At 46.0% G+C, this 12,438-nt stretch overlaps 1 protein-coding gene across 1 annotated transcript in view; it reads right to left on the bottom strand.

Annotated features, from left to right (window-relative positions):
* TMBIM4 (transmembrane BAX inhibitor motif containing 4) overlaps positions 1-12,342 on the bottom strand; it is a 56,016-nt gene extending 43,674 nt beyond the window's left edge. Inside the window, exons 1-3 of the mRNA XM_069764692.1 lie at positions 11,972-12,342; positions 2,092-2,200; positions 907-1,012 (exon numbers count right to left, since the gene is read on the bottom strand). Of these exons, the coding sequence (XP_069620793.1) occupies positions 907-1,012; positions 2,092-2,200; positions 11,972-12,065 (309 nt within the window). The 5' untranslated portion in view covers positions 12,066-12,342. The remainder of the gene's footprint in view (positions 1-906; positions 1,013-2,091; positions 2,201-11,971) is intronic.
* Between the last annotated feature and the right edge of the window lie 96 nt (positions 12,343-12,438).

The following is a 12,438-nucleotide window of genomic DNA, read 5'->3' as shown; positions in this document are numbered from 1 at the left end:
TCTGTATGCCTCTGATTAAAGTTGAATGTACAGGGAAACAAAGCGCCTGCAAAAGCCAAAACAGATGCAAGTGTACATCCCCTCTACTAAGGATTTGCGACATAAGAGTTACAAATGTATGCATATGTGTGTAATTTTTTTTTGTCACTGGTTGCAAGTAGCATGCAACTCACTTGCCATAGATTTCATTGAAAGTGTCATGCAGCTGCAATTTGCATGCGTCTTGTCTGCAACTTGGCTGTTGCCCCCACCACCAAAGCAAGATTTCAGCTGGGGGAATGCAAAACCGAGGCTCACAAGAGAAGCGTGAGCACAGACTAAGCTGTCAAATGTCATTTCAAGCCTAAAACTTCATACTTTTTGTGTTTACAGTTAACTCCTTGGTGCAAATGGGCGTACCAGTAGAAGGGGAGAAAAAAAAACAAAGCAAAAATACAATAGTTTGGTCCTTAAGGGGTTGATAACAGTTATTATTAATGTTTAAGAATGTATCCTGAAACAAAGAATAAGTGTCATATTTCACGTCCTTACATTGGACCGTGCAGAAGTAGACAAACATTAGCAGGTTTTCGATTGACTTGACATTTAAGTTCCTGTTTGTGTAACAGAACAGTTTGTGGCTCAGTGTCGTCTACCGGGCATTAGCAATGGCAATGCCACGTGGCGCGATTTCTAAAAGAGAGCTCCTGCTGAAACTACTTGCACCTTTACCATTCTGCATGTAAAACTGCAGCAGAAATCAGAGCTTCTCTCCAGACAGCTTTGTCATGGAAGCCAAATGAAAATACCCCCCGCTAATATACTAAATCTACACCCACGCCGTGTGCTTCAATCGACAAGGAATAAACGCTACACACATGATTTACTGTATCTAAGAATCGGATAGAATAAAAAAACCATGCTCACAAATCCAAACAGCAGGTACAGGTTCACAGGGTGCTGATGTCTGTAAATTGTCAGAGCGATGATTGTACCCAAGGATCCAAGGGCGGAGATCAAAAGCAAACCCGGGCTGCAAAACAAGAGAAAATAAAGAGGTTGTGTGACAGTGCCACCTATGTATGGCAGGCAATCAATGCAGAATGCTCACTTACCTACACTTAAAGGGAACTTGTCAGCAGGATCAAACTCCCTATGCCAGTGTGAGACAAGTAACTCAGGAGATTAAATATCAGTCAAACAATATCTCACACTGGTAACGCCCCCTTCATTTAATGTAAGCTCTGGAGGCAGATTCTCAGGGAGATCTATGGCCATCCCAAAGATCTTAACTCATTTACAGATTAAGAAGAATGTGGTTTTCCTTGAAATAAGACATCAGATCGCGTTAATCAAGATGTCATTTCATTCCACTTTGCATGGTGCTGCCCCCAGCCATCCCTCAACCCTCTGCGTCCAGTAAGGGTGCCTTCACACTGCATCCATCACACGTCCGGTGGCCCCAAGTGGGCCCACATCCGAAACCCCCTGCAAAACGCGATTCAGACGTATTTTCTGGGGAATCAGCCGTATGCCCCGACAAGGCCATCGAGTGTGTACTAGACAATGGGAAAGGACCCTAACTCTCAAACTATGATAGCCGCGCTCACTATATGGTCATCTTGACTATTTCTAAAATGAGGGGGGGCAGAGGACTGTCTACAATAGTGCAAGTTCCAGAAATGGAGCCACCACATATTAGATTATGGCACTTATAGTAAATTTGATATGTATATACCATGGATCAGACCCCTTCAAATTCTATGCAGCCCTTGGGAGCGGAACAATCTCAAAATTTAACACTCGGACCAAAAAAGGTTGTGCATGTCTGGTCTAATGTATATGGGGGGAGCTCTGTAAACGATAATTGAATAAACAACAATAATTTCATTCAATACACATGGCATATAAATTTAGCACCCCCACAAATTTTATAGAAAGACATTAGCCTTATGAAGAAAAAAAAAGGAATTTCCCCCTCCCCCACCATACATTAAGCTGGTATAGTTTTATTTCAACTATACTAAAGAATGTCATCAGCTAAAATGGAAGAAATTTTGTCTACTCCCCTCCCCAAATGCAGGATGTCCAGAGCACACAAACTAAACTCACCTTTCATGAACAAACGACCGGACAGCTTCAAAATACAGGAATATTCCCGCTGAGACGGTGGTCAGAAGAACTTGTACTGTCAGTATAGTATAGACCTTCCGGAGGAAATCTGTGCCATAGGACCAAGACAGAAGGCGAGGAGACAGGAGAGAAAGGGCAAGTCAGTCACAAAGGAGCTGGTACACAAGCGGCCGGCACCAGAGATGCTTAGCTTCTCACAGAAGGGCAAAATACATGGCATTATTTCCATCAAACAGTAGCAACCCCAAAATCCCAAGCTCAGGGCTTCATAGCGATCCAGAGCAGTGCCATGTCGCTGCCAATATCAGACTATTGGGGGGCACATGGTGACAATGTGACGGCAGCAACAACGAGGGGAGACTGCGTGACAACAGCAACGACGGGAGGGGGGGGGGGGGAGAGTGCATGACGGCAGCATCGACAGAGGGGGGAGACTGCGTGTCGGCAGCAACGACGGGGGGGGGGGGGGGGGTGGAGGGGGAGACTGCGTGACAGCCATACATCAGTAGCTAGGTCAACCTTTATCCTCGCTTGCCTTCTCTGGCGCCATGGGGGTGACTCAGTAATGCTCCAGGTACAGCTTGCATTTAATGTGGTTTTGCTTTTAATTCATTTAGGAGGCCTTTATGGCACAGCGAATATAAAAAACGTAGTGTAGGACTGCCCCAATATGAGAATGCCGTGAAGAGGCGGAGTGGCTCAAAGAATTGATCAATTGTTTGCTAAATGTCTCATTTTGAAAATACAGTTAGAAATTAATATGTGCATTTGCACTTTATGTATTGCGTCTTAACCCTAGGCTGCGCTGGCTTCTCCCCTCTTTTGCTCTATTATTTTATTTGCCTTTGTAGCAGCCCACTGACACTGGCCACTGAACATGAGTTTGTCATCCACCCAGGTCTTGTTCATTGACGGTTTTGCCCAGAGTTTTAGAATTAAGCACATAGTTATACATCTTATTACTTTTACCCAAGTGCATGACCTTACATTTATCCCCATTAACCCCTCTGTGACCTTAGACGTACTATCCCGTCGAGGTGCCCTGGGCTTATCTGACCCTGGACGGGATAGTACGTCATAGCCGATCGGCCGCGCTCACGGGGGGAGCGCGGCCGATCGCGGCCGGGTGTCAGCTGCTTATCGCAGCTGACATCCGGCACTATGTGCCAGGAGCGGTCACGGACCGCCCCCGGCACATTAACCCCTGGCACACCGCGATCAAAGATGATCGCGATGTGCCGGCGGTGCAGGGAAGCACCGCGCAGGGTGGGGGCTCCCTGCGGGCTTCCCTGAGCCCCCCGCAGCAACGCGATGTGATCGCGTTGCTGCGAGGGTCTCCTCACCTCCCTCCCTGCTCGAGCCCCGGATCCAAGATGGCCGCGGATCCGGGTCCTGCAGGGAGGGAGGTGGCTTCACAGAGCCTGCTCAGAGCAGGCACTGTGAAGCAGCCTGCACTCCTATCAGATCAGTGATCTGACAGAGTGCTGTGCAAACTGTCAGATCACTGATCTGTGATGTCCCCCCCTGGGACAAAGTAAAAAAGTAAAAAAAAAATTTTCCAAATGTGTAAAAAAAATAAAAAAAAATATTCCAAAATAATGAAAAAAAAAAAAAAATATTATTCCCATAAATACATTTCTTCATCTAAATAAAAAAAAAAAACCAATAAAAGTACACATATTTAGTATCGCCGCGTCCGTAACGACCCGACCTATAAAACTGTCCCACTAGTTAACCCCTTCAGTAAACACCGTAAGAAAAAAAAAAAAAAAAACGAGGCAAAAAACAACGCTTTATCATACCGCCGAACAAAAAGTGGAATAACACGCGATCAAAAGGACAGATATAAATAACCATGGTACCGCTGAAAGCGTCATATTGTCCCGCAAAAAAAGAGCCGCCATACAGCATCATCAGCAAAAAAATAAAAAAGTTATAGTCCTGAGAATAAAGCGATGCAAAAATAATTATTTTTTCTGTAAAATAGTTTTTATCGTATAAAAGCACCAAACCATAAAAAAATGATATAAATGAGGTATCGCTGTAATCGTACTGACCCGAAGAATAAAACTGCTTTATCAATTTTACCAAACGCGGAACGGTATAAACGCCTCCCCCAATAGAAATTCATGAATAGCTGGCTTTTGGTCATTCTTCCTCACAAAAATCGGAATAAAAAGCGATAAAAAAATGTCACGTGCCCAAAAATGTTTTCAATAAAAACGTCAACTCGTCCCGCAAAAAACAAGACCTCACATGACTCTGTGGACCAAAATATGGAAAAATTATAGCTCTCAAAATGTGGTATTGCAAAAAATATTTTTTGCAATAAAAAGGGTCTTTCAGTGTGTGACGGCTGCCAATCATAAAAATCCGCTAAAAAACTCGCTATAAAAGTAAATCAAACCCCCCTTCATCACCCCCTTAGTTAGGGAAAAATAAAAAAAAATGTATTGATTTCCATTTTCCCATTAGGGCTAGGGTTAGGGCTAGGGTTAGGGCTAGGGTTAGGGCTAGGGCTAGGGTTAGGGCTAGGGTTAGGGTTAGGGCTAGGGTTAGGGCTAGGGCTAGGGTTAGGGCTAGGGTTAGGGTTAGGGCTAGGGTTAGGGTTACAGTTAGGGTTGGGGCTAAAGTTAGGGTTAGGGTTTAGATTACATTTACAGTTGGGAATAGGGTTGGGATTAGGGTTAGGGGTGTGTCAGGGTTAGAGGTGTGGTTAGGGTTACCGTTGGAATTAGGGTTAGGGGTGTGTTTAGATTAGGGTTTCAGTTATAATTGGGGGGTTTCCACTGTTTCGGCACATCAGGGGCTCTCCAAACACGACATGGCGTCCGATCTCAATTCCAGCCAATTCTGCGTTGAAAAAGTAAAACAGTGCTCCTTCCCTTCCGAGCTCTCCTGTGTGCCCAAACAGGGGTTTACCCCAACATATGGGGTATCAGCGTACTCAGGACAAATTGGACAACAACTTTTGTGGACCAATTTCTCCTGTTACCCTTGGGAAAATACAAAACTGGGGGCTAAAAAATAATTTTTGTGGGAAAACAAAAAGATTTTTTATTTTCACGGCTCTGCGTTATAAACTGTAGTGAAACACTTGGGGGTTCAAAGTTCTCACAACACATCTAGATAAGTTCATTGAGGGGTCTAGTTTCCAATATGGGGTCACTTGTGGGGGGTTTCTACTGTTTAGGTACATTAGGGGCTCTGCAAACGCAATGTGACGCCTGCAGACCAATCCATCTAAGTCTGCATTCCAAATGATGCTCCTTCCCTTCCGAGCCCTCCCATGCGCCCAAACGGTGGTTCCCCCCCACATATCGGGTATCAGCGTACTCAGGACAAATTGGACAACAACATTTAGGGTCCAATTTCTCCTGCTAACCTTGGAAAAATACAAAACTGGGGGCTAAAATATAATTTTTGTGGAAAAAAAAATATTTTTTATTTGCATGGCTCTGCGTTATAAACTGTAGTGAAATACTTGGGGGTTCAAAGCTCTCACAACACATCAAGATGAGTTCCTTAGGGGGTCTACTTTCCAAAATGGTGTCACTTGTGGGGGGTTTCTACTGTTTAGGTACATTAGGGGCTCTGCAAACGCAATGTGACGCCTGCAGACCATTCCATCTAAGTCTGCATTCCAAATGGCGCTCCTTCCCTTCCGAACCCTCCCATGCGCCCAAACGGTGGTTCCCCCCCACATATGGGGTATCAGCGTACTCAGGACAAATTGGACAACAACTTTTGGGGTCCAATTTCTCCTGTTACCCTAGGGAAAATACAAAACTGGGGGCTAAAAAATAATTTTTGTGGGAAAAAAATTTTGTTTTATTTTTATGGCTCTGCATTATAAACTTCTGTGAAGCCCTTGGTGGGTCAAAGTGCTCACCACACATCCAGATAAGTTCCTTAGGGGGTCTACTTTCCAAAATGGTGTCACTTGTGGGGGGTTTCAATGTTTAGGCACATCAGTGGCTCTCCAAACGCAACATGGCGTCCCATCTCAATTCCTGTCAATTTTGCATTGAAAAGTCAAACGGCGCTCCTTCCCTTCCGAGCTCTCCCATGCGCCCAAACAGTGGTTTACTGCCACATATGGGGTATCAGCGTACTCGGGACAAATTGGACAACAACTTTTGAGGTCCAATTTCTTCTCTTACCCTTGGAAAAATAAAAAATTGGGGGCAAAAATATAATTTTTGTGAAAAAATATGATTTTTTATTTTTACGGTTCTGCATTATAAACTTCTGTGAAGCACTTGGTGGGTCAAAGTGCTCACCACACATCCAGATAAGTTCCTTAGGGGGTCTACTTTCCAAAATGGTGTCACTTGTGGGGGGTTTCAATGTTTAGGCACATCAGTGGCTCTCCAAACGCAACATGGCGTCCCATCTCAATTCCTGTCAATTTTGCATTGAAAAGTCAAATAGCGCTCCTTCCCTTCCGAGCTCTCCCATGCGCCCAAACAGTGGTTTACTGCCACATATGGGGTATCAGCGTACTCAGGACAAATTGGACAACAACTTTTTGGGTCCAATTTCTCCTGTTACCCTTGGTAAAATAAAACAAATTGGAGCTGAAGTAAATTTTTTGTGTAAAAAAGTTAAATGTTCATTTTTATTTAAACATTCCAAAAATTCCTATTAAACACCTGAAGGGTTAATAAACTTCTTGAATGTGGTTTTGAGCACCTTGAGGGGTGCAGTTTTTAGAATGGTGTCACACTTGGGCATTTTCTATCATATAGACCCCTCAAAATGACTTCAAATGAGACGTGGTCCCTAAAAAAAAATGGTGTTGTAAAAATGAGAAATTGCTGGTCAACTTTTAACCCTTATAACTCCCTAACAAAAAAAAAAATTGGTTCCAAAATTATGCTGATGTAAAGGAGACATGTGGGAAATGTTACTTATTAAGTATTTTGTGTGACATATCTCTGTGATTTAATTGCATAAATATTCAAAGTTTGAAAATTGCGAAATTTTCAAAATTTGCGCCAAATTTCCGTTTTTTTCACAAATAAACGCAGGTACTATCAAAGAAATTTTACCACTATCGTGAAGTACAATATGTCACGAGAAAACAATGTCAGAATCACCAGGATCCGTTGAAGCGTTTCGGAGTTATAACCTCATAAAGGGACAGTGGTCAGAATTGTAAAAATTGGCCTGGTCATTAACGTGCAAACCACCCTTGGGGGTAAAGGGGTTAAAGCTCATTTGCCATTTATCAGCCCAAGCTTCTAGTTTACATAAATCATCCTGTAATATAAAATTGTCCTCCTCTGTATTGATTACCCTGCAGAGTTTAGTGTCATCTGCAAATATTGAAATTCTGCTCTGAATGCCCCCTACAAGGTCATTAATATGTTAAAAAGAAGAGGGCCCAATACTGACTCCTGTGGTACCCCACTGCACTGCTAACCGCGACCCAGTCCGAGTGTGTTCCATTAATAACCACCCTTTGTTTCCTATCCCTGAGCCAGCTCTCAACCCACTTACACATATTTTCCCCTATCCCCATTATTCTCATTTTATGAATCAACCTTTTGTGTGGCACCGTATCAAAAGCTTTTGAAAAGTCCATATACACTACGTCCACTGGGTTCCCTTGGTCCAGTCCGGAACTTACCTCTTCATAGCAGCTGATCAGATTAGTCTGACATGAACGGTCCCTAGTAAACCCGTGCTGATACTGGGTCATGAGGTTATTCCTCTTCAGATACTCCAGTTTAGCATCCCTTAGAATGCCCTCCAGGATTTTACCCACAGTAGAGGTTAAAGGGACACTGTCACCTGAATTTGGAGGGAACAATCTTCAGCCATAGAGGCGGGGTTTTCGGGTGTTTGATTCACCCTTTCCTTACCCGCTGGCTGCATGCTGACTGCAATATTGGATTGAAGTTCATTCTCTGTCCTCCATAGTACATGCCTGTGCAAGGCAAGATTGCCTTGTGCAGGCATGTACTACGGAGGACACAGCATGAACTTCAATCCAATATTGCAGCCAGCAGGTAAGGAAAGGGTGAATCAAACACCCGAAAACCCCGCCTCTATGGCTGAAAATTGTTCCCTCCAAATTCAGGTGACAGAGTCCCTTTAAGCTTACTGGCCTATAATTTCCGAGTTCAGTTTTTGTCCCCTTTTTGAACATTGGCACCTTATTTGCTATACGTCAGTCCTGTGGTACAGACCCTGTTATTATGGAGTCTTTAAAGATTAAAAATAATGGTCTATCGATGACTGTACTTAATTCCTGCAGTACTCGAGGGTGTATCCCATCCGGGCCCGGAGATTTGTCAATTTTAGTGATTTTTAGATGCGGATGTACTTCCTGCTGGGTTAAGCAGGTGACATTTAATGGATAATTTTTGTTATCACTGATCATATTGTCTGCCATGGGATTTTCTTGTGTAAATACTGATGAAAAAAAGTCATTTAGCATATTGGCTTTTTCCTCATCCACCATTTCACCCAGACTATTTTTAAGGGGGCCAACACTATCATTTTTTAGTTTCTTACTATTTACGTAGTTAAAGAATATTTTGGGATTATTTTTACTCTCTCTGGCAATGAGTCTCTCTGTCTCAATCTTTGCTGCCTTGATTTGCTTTTTACAGAATTTATTTAATTTTCTGTATTTATTTAATGCCTCCTCACTACGTACTTCCTTCAATTCTCTAAATGCTTTCTTTTTATCACTTATTGCGCTCCTTACAGCTCTATTTAGCCATATTGGTTTCCTCCTAATTCTAGTATGTTTATTCCCATACGGTATATACTGGGCACAGGTCCTATCCAGGATGCTAATAAACGTCTCCCATTTTCTTTGTGTATTTTTGTGTCTCAGGATATCGTCCCAGTTAATTGCACCAAGATCCTCTCTCATCCGTTGGAAATTTGCCCTCCTGAAGTTTAATGTCCTTGTAACCCCTCTATTACACATCTTTTTAAAGGATACATGAAAACTTATTATTTTGTGATCGCTATTCCCCAAGTGACCCCCAACCCTTATATTTGATATGCGGTCTGGCCTGTTGGTTAATATTAGGTCTAGCAGTGCCTCCCTCCTTGTTGGGTCCTGAACCAATTGTGAAAGGTAATTGTCTCTCATAGTTGTCAAAATCCGATTACCTTTGCTGGAACTGCAGATTTCCGTTCCCCAATCTATTTCAGGGTAGTTGAAGTCCCCCATAATAATGACTTCCCCTTGAGTCACAGCTTCATCTATTTGCTTTACGAGGATATTCTCCATTGCTTCCATTATTTTTGGAGATTTATAACAAACCCCTATCAGTAATTTATTATTTTTTCCCCCTCCCCTTATCTCCACCCACAGGGATTCTACATTTTCATTAAATTCACCTATATTATCACGCAGGATGGGTTTTAAGGACGATTTTACATATAGACACACCCCACCCCCTCGCTTATCTGTACGGTCATTTCTGAACAGGCTATAGCTCTGCAAGTTAACAGCCCAGTCATGGCTCTCATCCAGCCATGTTTCAGATATCCCCACCATGTCATAATTATGCTCCAACAACATTAGTTCTAATTCGTCCATTTTGTTGGCAAGGCTTCTTGCATTAGTATACATGCACTTGATGTTCCTCTCTGTACCTCTACTCTTTCTTAAATTATTAACTGTTCTAACCCCACCCCCCATGCCACCGCCACCCCCATCTTCCTTATTTGTGCCCAGGTCTCTATCTGCACTATCTTCCCCTCCTATAAAATGAATACCCTCCCCCCCCCATTCCCTAGTTTAAACACTCCTCCAACCTTCTAGCCATTTTCTCCCCCAGCACAGCTGCACCTTCCCCATTGAGGTGCAGCCCGTCCCTAGCGTAGAGCCTGCAGCCAACTGAGAAGTCGGCCCAGTTCTGCAGGAACCCAAACTCCTCCTTCCTACACCAATTCTTGAGCCACTTATTAACCTCCCGTTGCCTCTCTGGCGTGGCATGTGGTACAGGCAGTATTTTGGAAAATACCACGTTGGAGGTCCTTGCTTTCAGCTTGCAGCCTAATTCCCTGAAATCATCTTTAAGGACCTTCCACCTACCTCTAACTTTGTCATTTGTGCCAAATGTGCACCATGACCGCTGGGTCCTCACCAGCCCCTCCCAGTAATCTGTCCACCCGATCAGCGATGTGTCGGACTCGAGCGTCAGGTAGGCAGCACACCGTTCGACGATCCCCGTCTTTGTGACAGATTGCCCTATCTGTTCCCCTAATAATTGAGTCCCCCACTACCAGCACCTGTCTGGCCTGCCCCTGGTCTCCTATTTCCCTCCTTAATGGAGCAGTCATTCCTCCGGCTTTCAGAGGACATGCCTGGTTGCAGCAGTGCTACCCCTATACTGGCACCCTCCTCATCTGCCAACTTAGCAAACTTATTGGGGTGTGCCAGATCAGGACTAGCCTCTCTGGCACTCTTCCCTCTACCCTGCTTTCTGTCACCCAGCTTGCTGCTTCACTGTCCTGCAGTTCCATCCTACCATCCCCGCCTCATCTATCCCATGGAGCGTCTGCTCAGTGAGCCGCAAACTCCTTTCCATATTGTCAATGGATCTCAGTGTTGCCAGCTGCACATTTAGATTCAGAATCTGGGCTTCCAAATGCACAACTTGCTCACATCTCGCACAGCAGTATGCACCCTCGACCGGCTGATCAAGGACTGCATACATGTGGCAAGATGTGCACTGGATGGCATTAACAAGAGTGGAGCACATTTCCTAATGGGGATTACACCAGACAGAACCGTTAAAGGGAACCTGTCACCCCGTTTTTTCAGATTGAGATATAAATACTGTTAAATAGGGCATGCGCTGTGCGTTACAATAGTGTATGTAGTGTACCCCGATTCCCCACCTATGCTGAGAAATACATTACCAAAGTCGCCGTTTTCGCCTGTCAATCAGGCTGGTCAGGTCGGGTGGGCGTGGTGACATCGCTCTTTTCTTCCCCAGCTTTACGTTGGTGGCGTAGTGGTGTGCGCATGTCGTAGTGACGAATCCACTGCGCACACGTGAAGAAGCAGCGCGCGATCTGCGCTATTACCCCGTCATCGGTGGGGGCGGCCATCTTCCTGGGGCCGCGCGTGCGCAGATGGAGTGCTCTGCTGCACGGGGCTTCAGGAAAATGGCCGCGGGATGCCGCGCGTGCGCAGAAGAGATCGCGGCGGCCATTCTCCCAAAGCCGAGATGCAAACAAAAAGTTTTCTGTTGTTGTATAACGAAGGGGGGGGGGGGGGGGAGACTGCGCGTCAGCCATAACGAGGGGGGGGAGGAGACTGCGCGACAGCCATAACGAGGGGGGGGGGGGGGAGACTGCGCGACAGCCCTAACGAGGGGGGGGGGGGAGACTGCGCGACAGCCTTAACGAGGGGGGGGGGAGACTGCGCGACAGCCATAACGGGGGGGGGGGGGACTGCGCGACAGCCATAACGAGGGGGGAGACTGCGCGACAGCCATAACGAGGGGGGGAAGACTGCGCGACAGCCATAACGAGGGGGGGGGGGGGGGGAGAGACTGCGCGACAACCATAACGAGGGGGGGGGGGAGAGACTGCGCGACAGCCATAACGAGGGGGGGTAGACTGCGTGACAACCATAACGAGGGGGGGGGGGGAGACTGCGCGACAACCATAACGGGGGGGGGGGAGACTGCGCGACAGCCATAACGAGGGGGGGGGGGGGAGACTGCGCGACAGCCATAACGAGGGGGGGGGGGGGAGACTGCACGACAGCCATAACGAGGGGGGGAAGACTGCGCGACAGCCATAATGACGGGGGAAGACTGCGCGACAGCCATAACGAGGGGGGGGAGATTGTGAAATACGGATACTTTCTCACCCATACGGATCTGGAGACTGGCAGAAGCCACGTTGGTCCCATAATTAAAGTCATCCTCGATAGAGGACCGGGGGTAGCGATCTGCAGCCGCCATTATCACCAGAGCGTTTACTGTAGCCTCACATCCGCGACACTTCCTCCTCTGTGCTGACTGCTGAGGGCTCAGACTACGCACTGCCCGTCCTCCTCTGTGCTCCGCCCGCTCCAAGTCTGTAGCAGCGTCGGTAAGATGACGTCACGGACCCGCTGAGAAGCGTGCACGAGCGGCAGGTTTACATGGTACACGTGCACGCGCATCAGGTGTGCGGGTCAAGACGTCATTGGTCGGTGCCTGCAGTGCCGGACGTTCCCATATGGCATTCACGAGTCACGTGATGTCTTGTGAAGTGAACTCTATTATGTGCAGTTGATGTGAACTGAGTTTCATGGGTAGACTTCGGGAAAATGGCGGCGGGTCCACTCTGAAG

This window comes from Ranitomeya imitator, chromosome 4 (genome assembly GCF_032444005.1).
Source record: "Ranitomeya imitator isolate aRanImi1 chromosome 4, aRanImi1.pri, whole genome shotgun sequence".
Lineage (NCBI taxonomy): Eukaryota > Metazoa > Chordata > Amphibia > Anura > Dendrobatidae > Ranitomeya > Ranitomeya imitator.
This window is presented reverse-complemented; position numbering and strand designations above follow the sequence as displayed.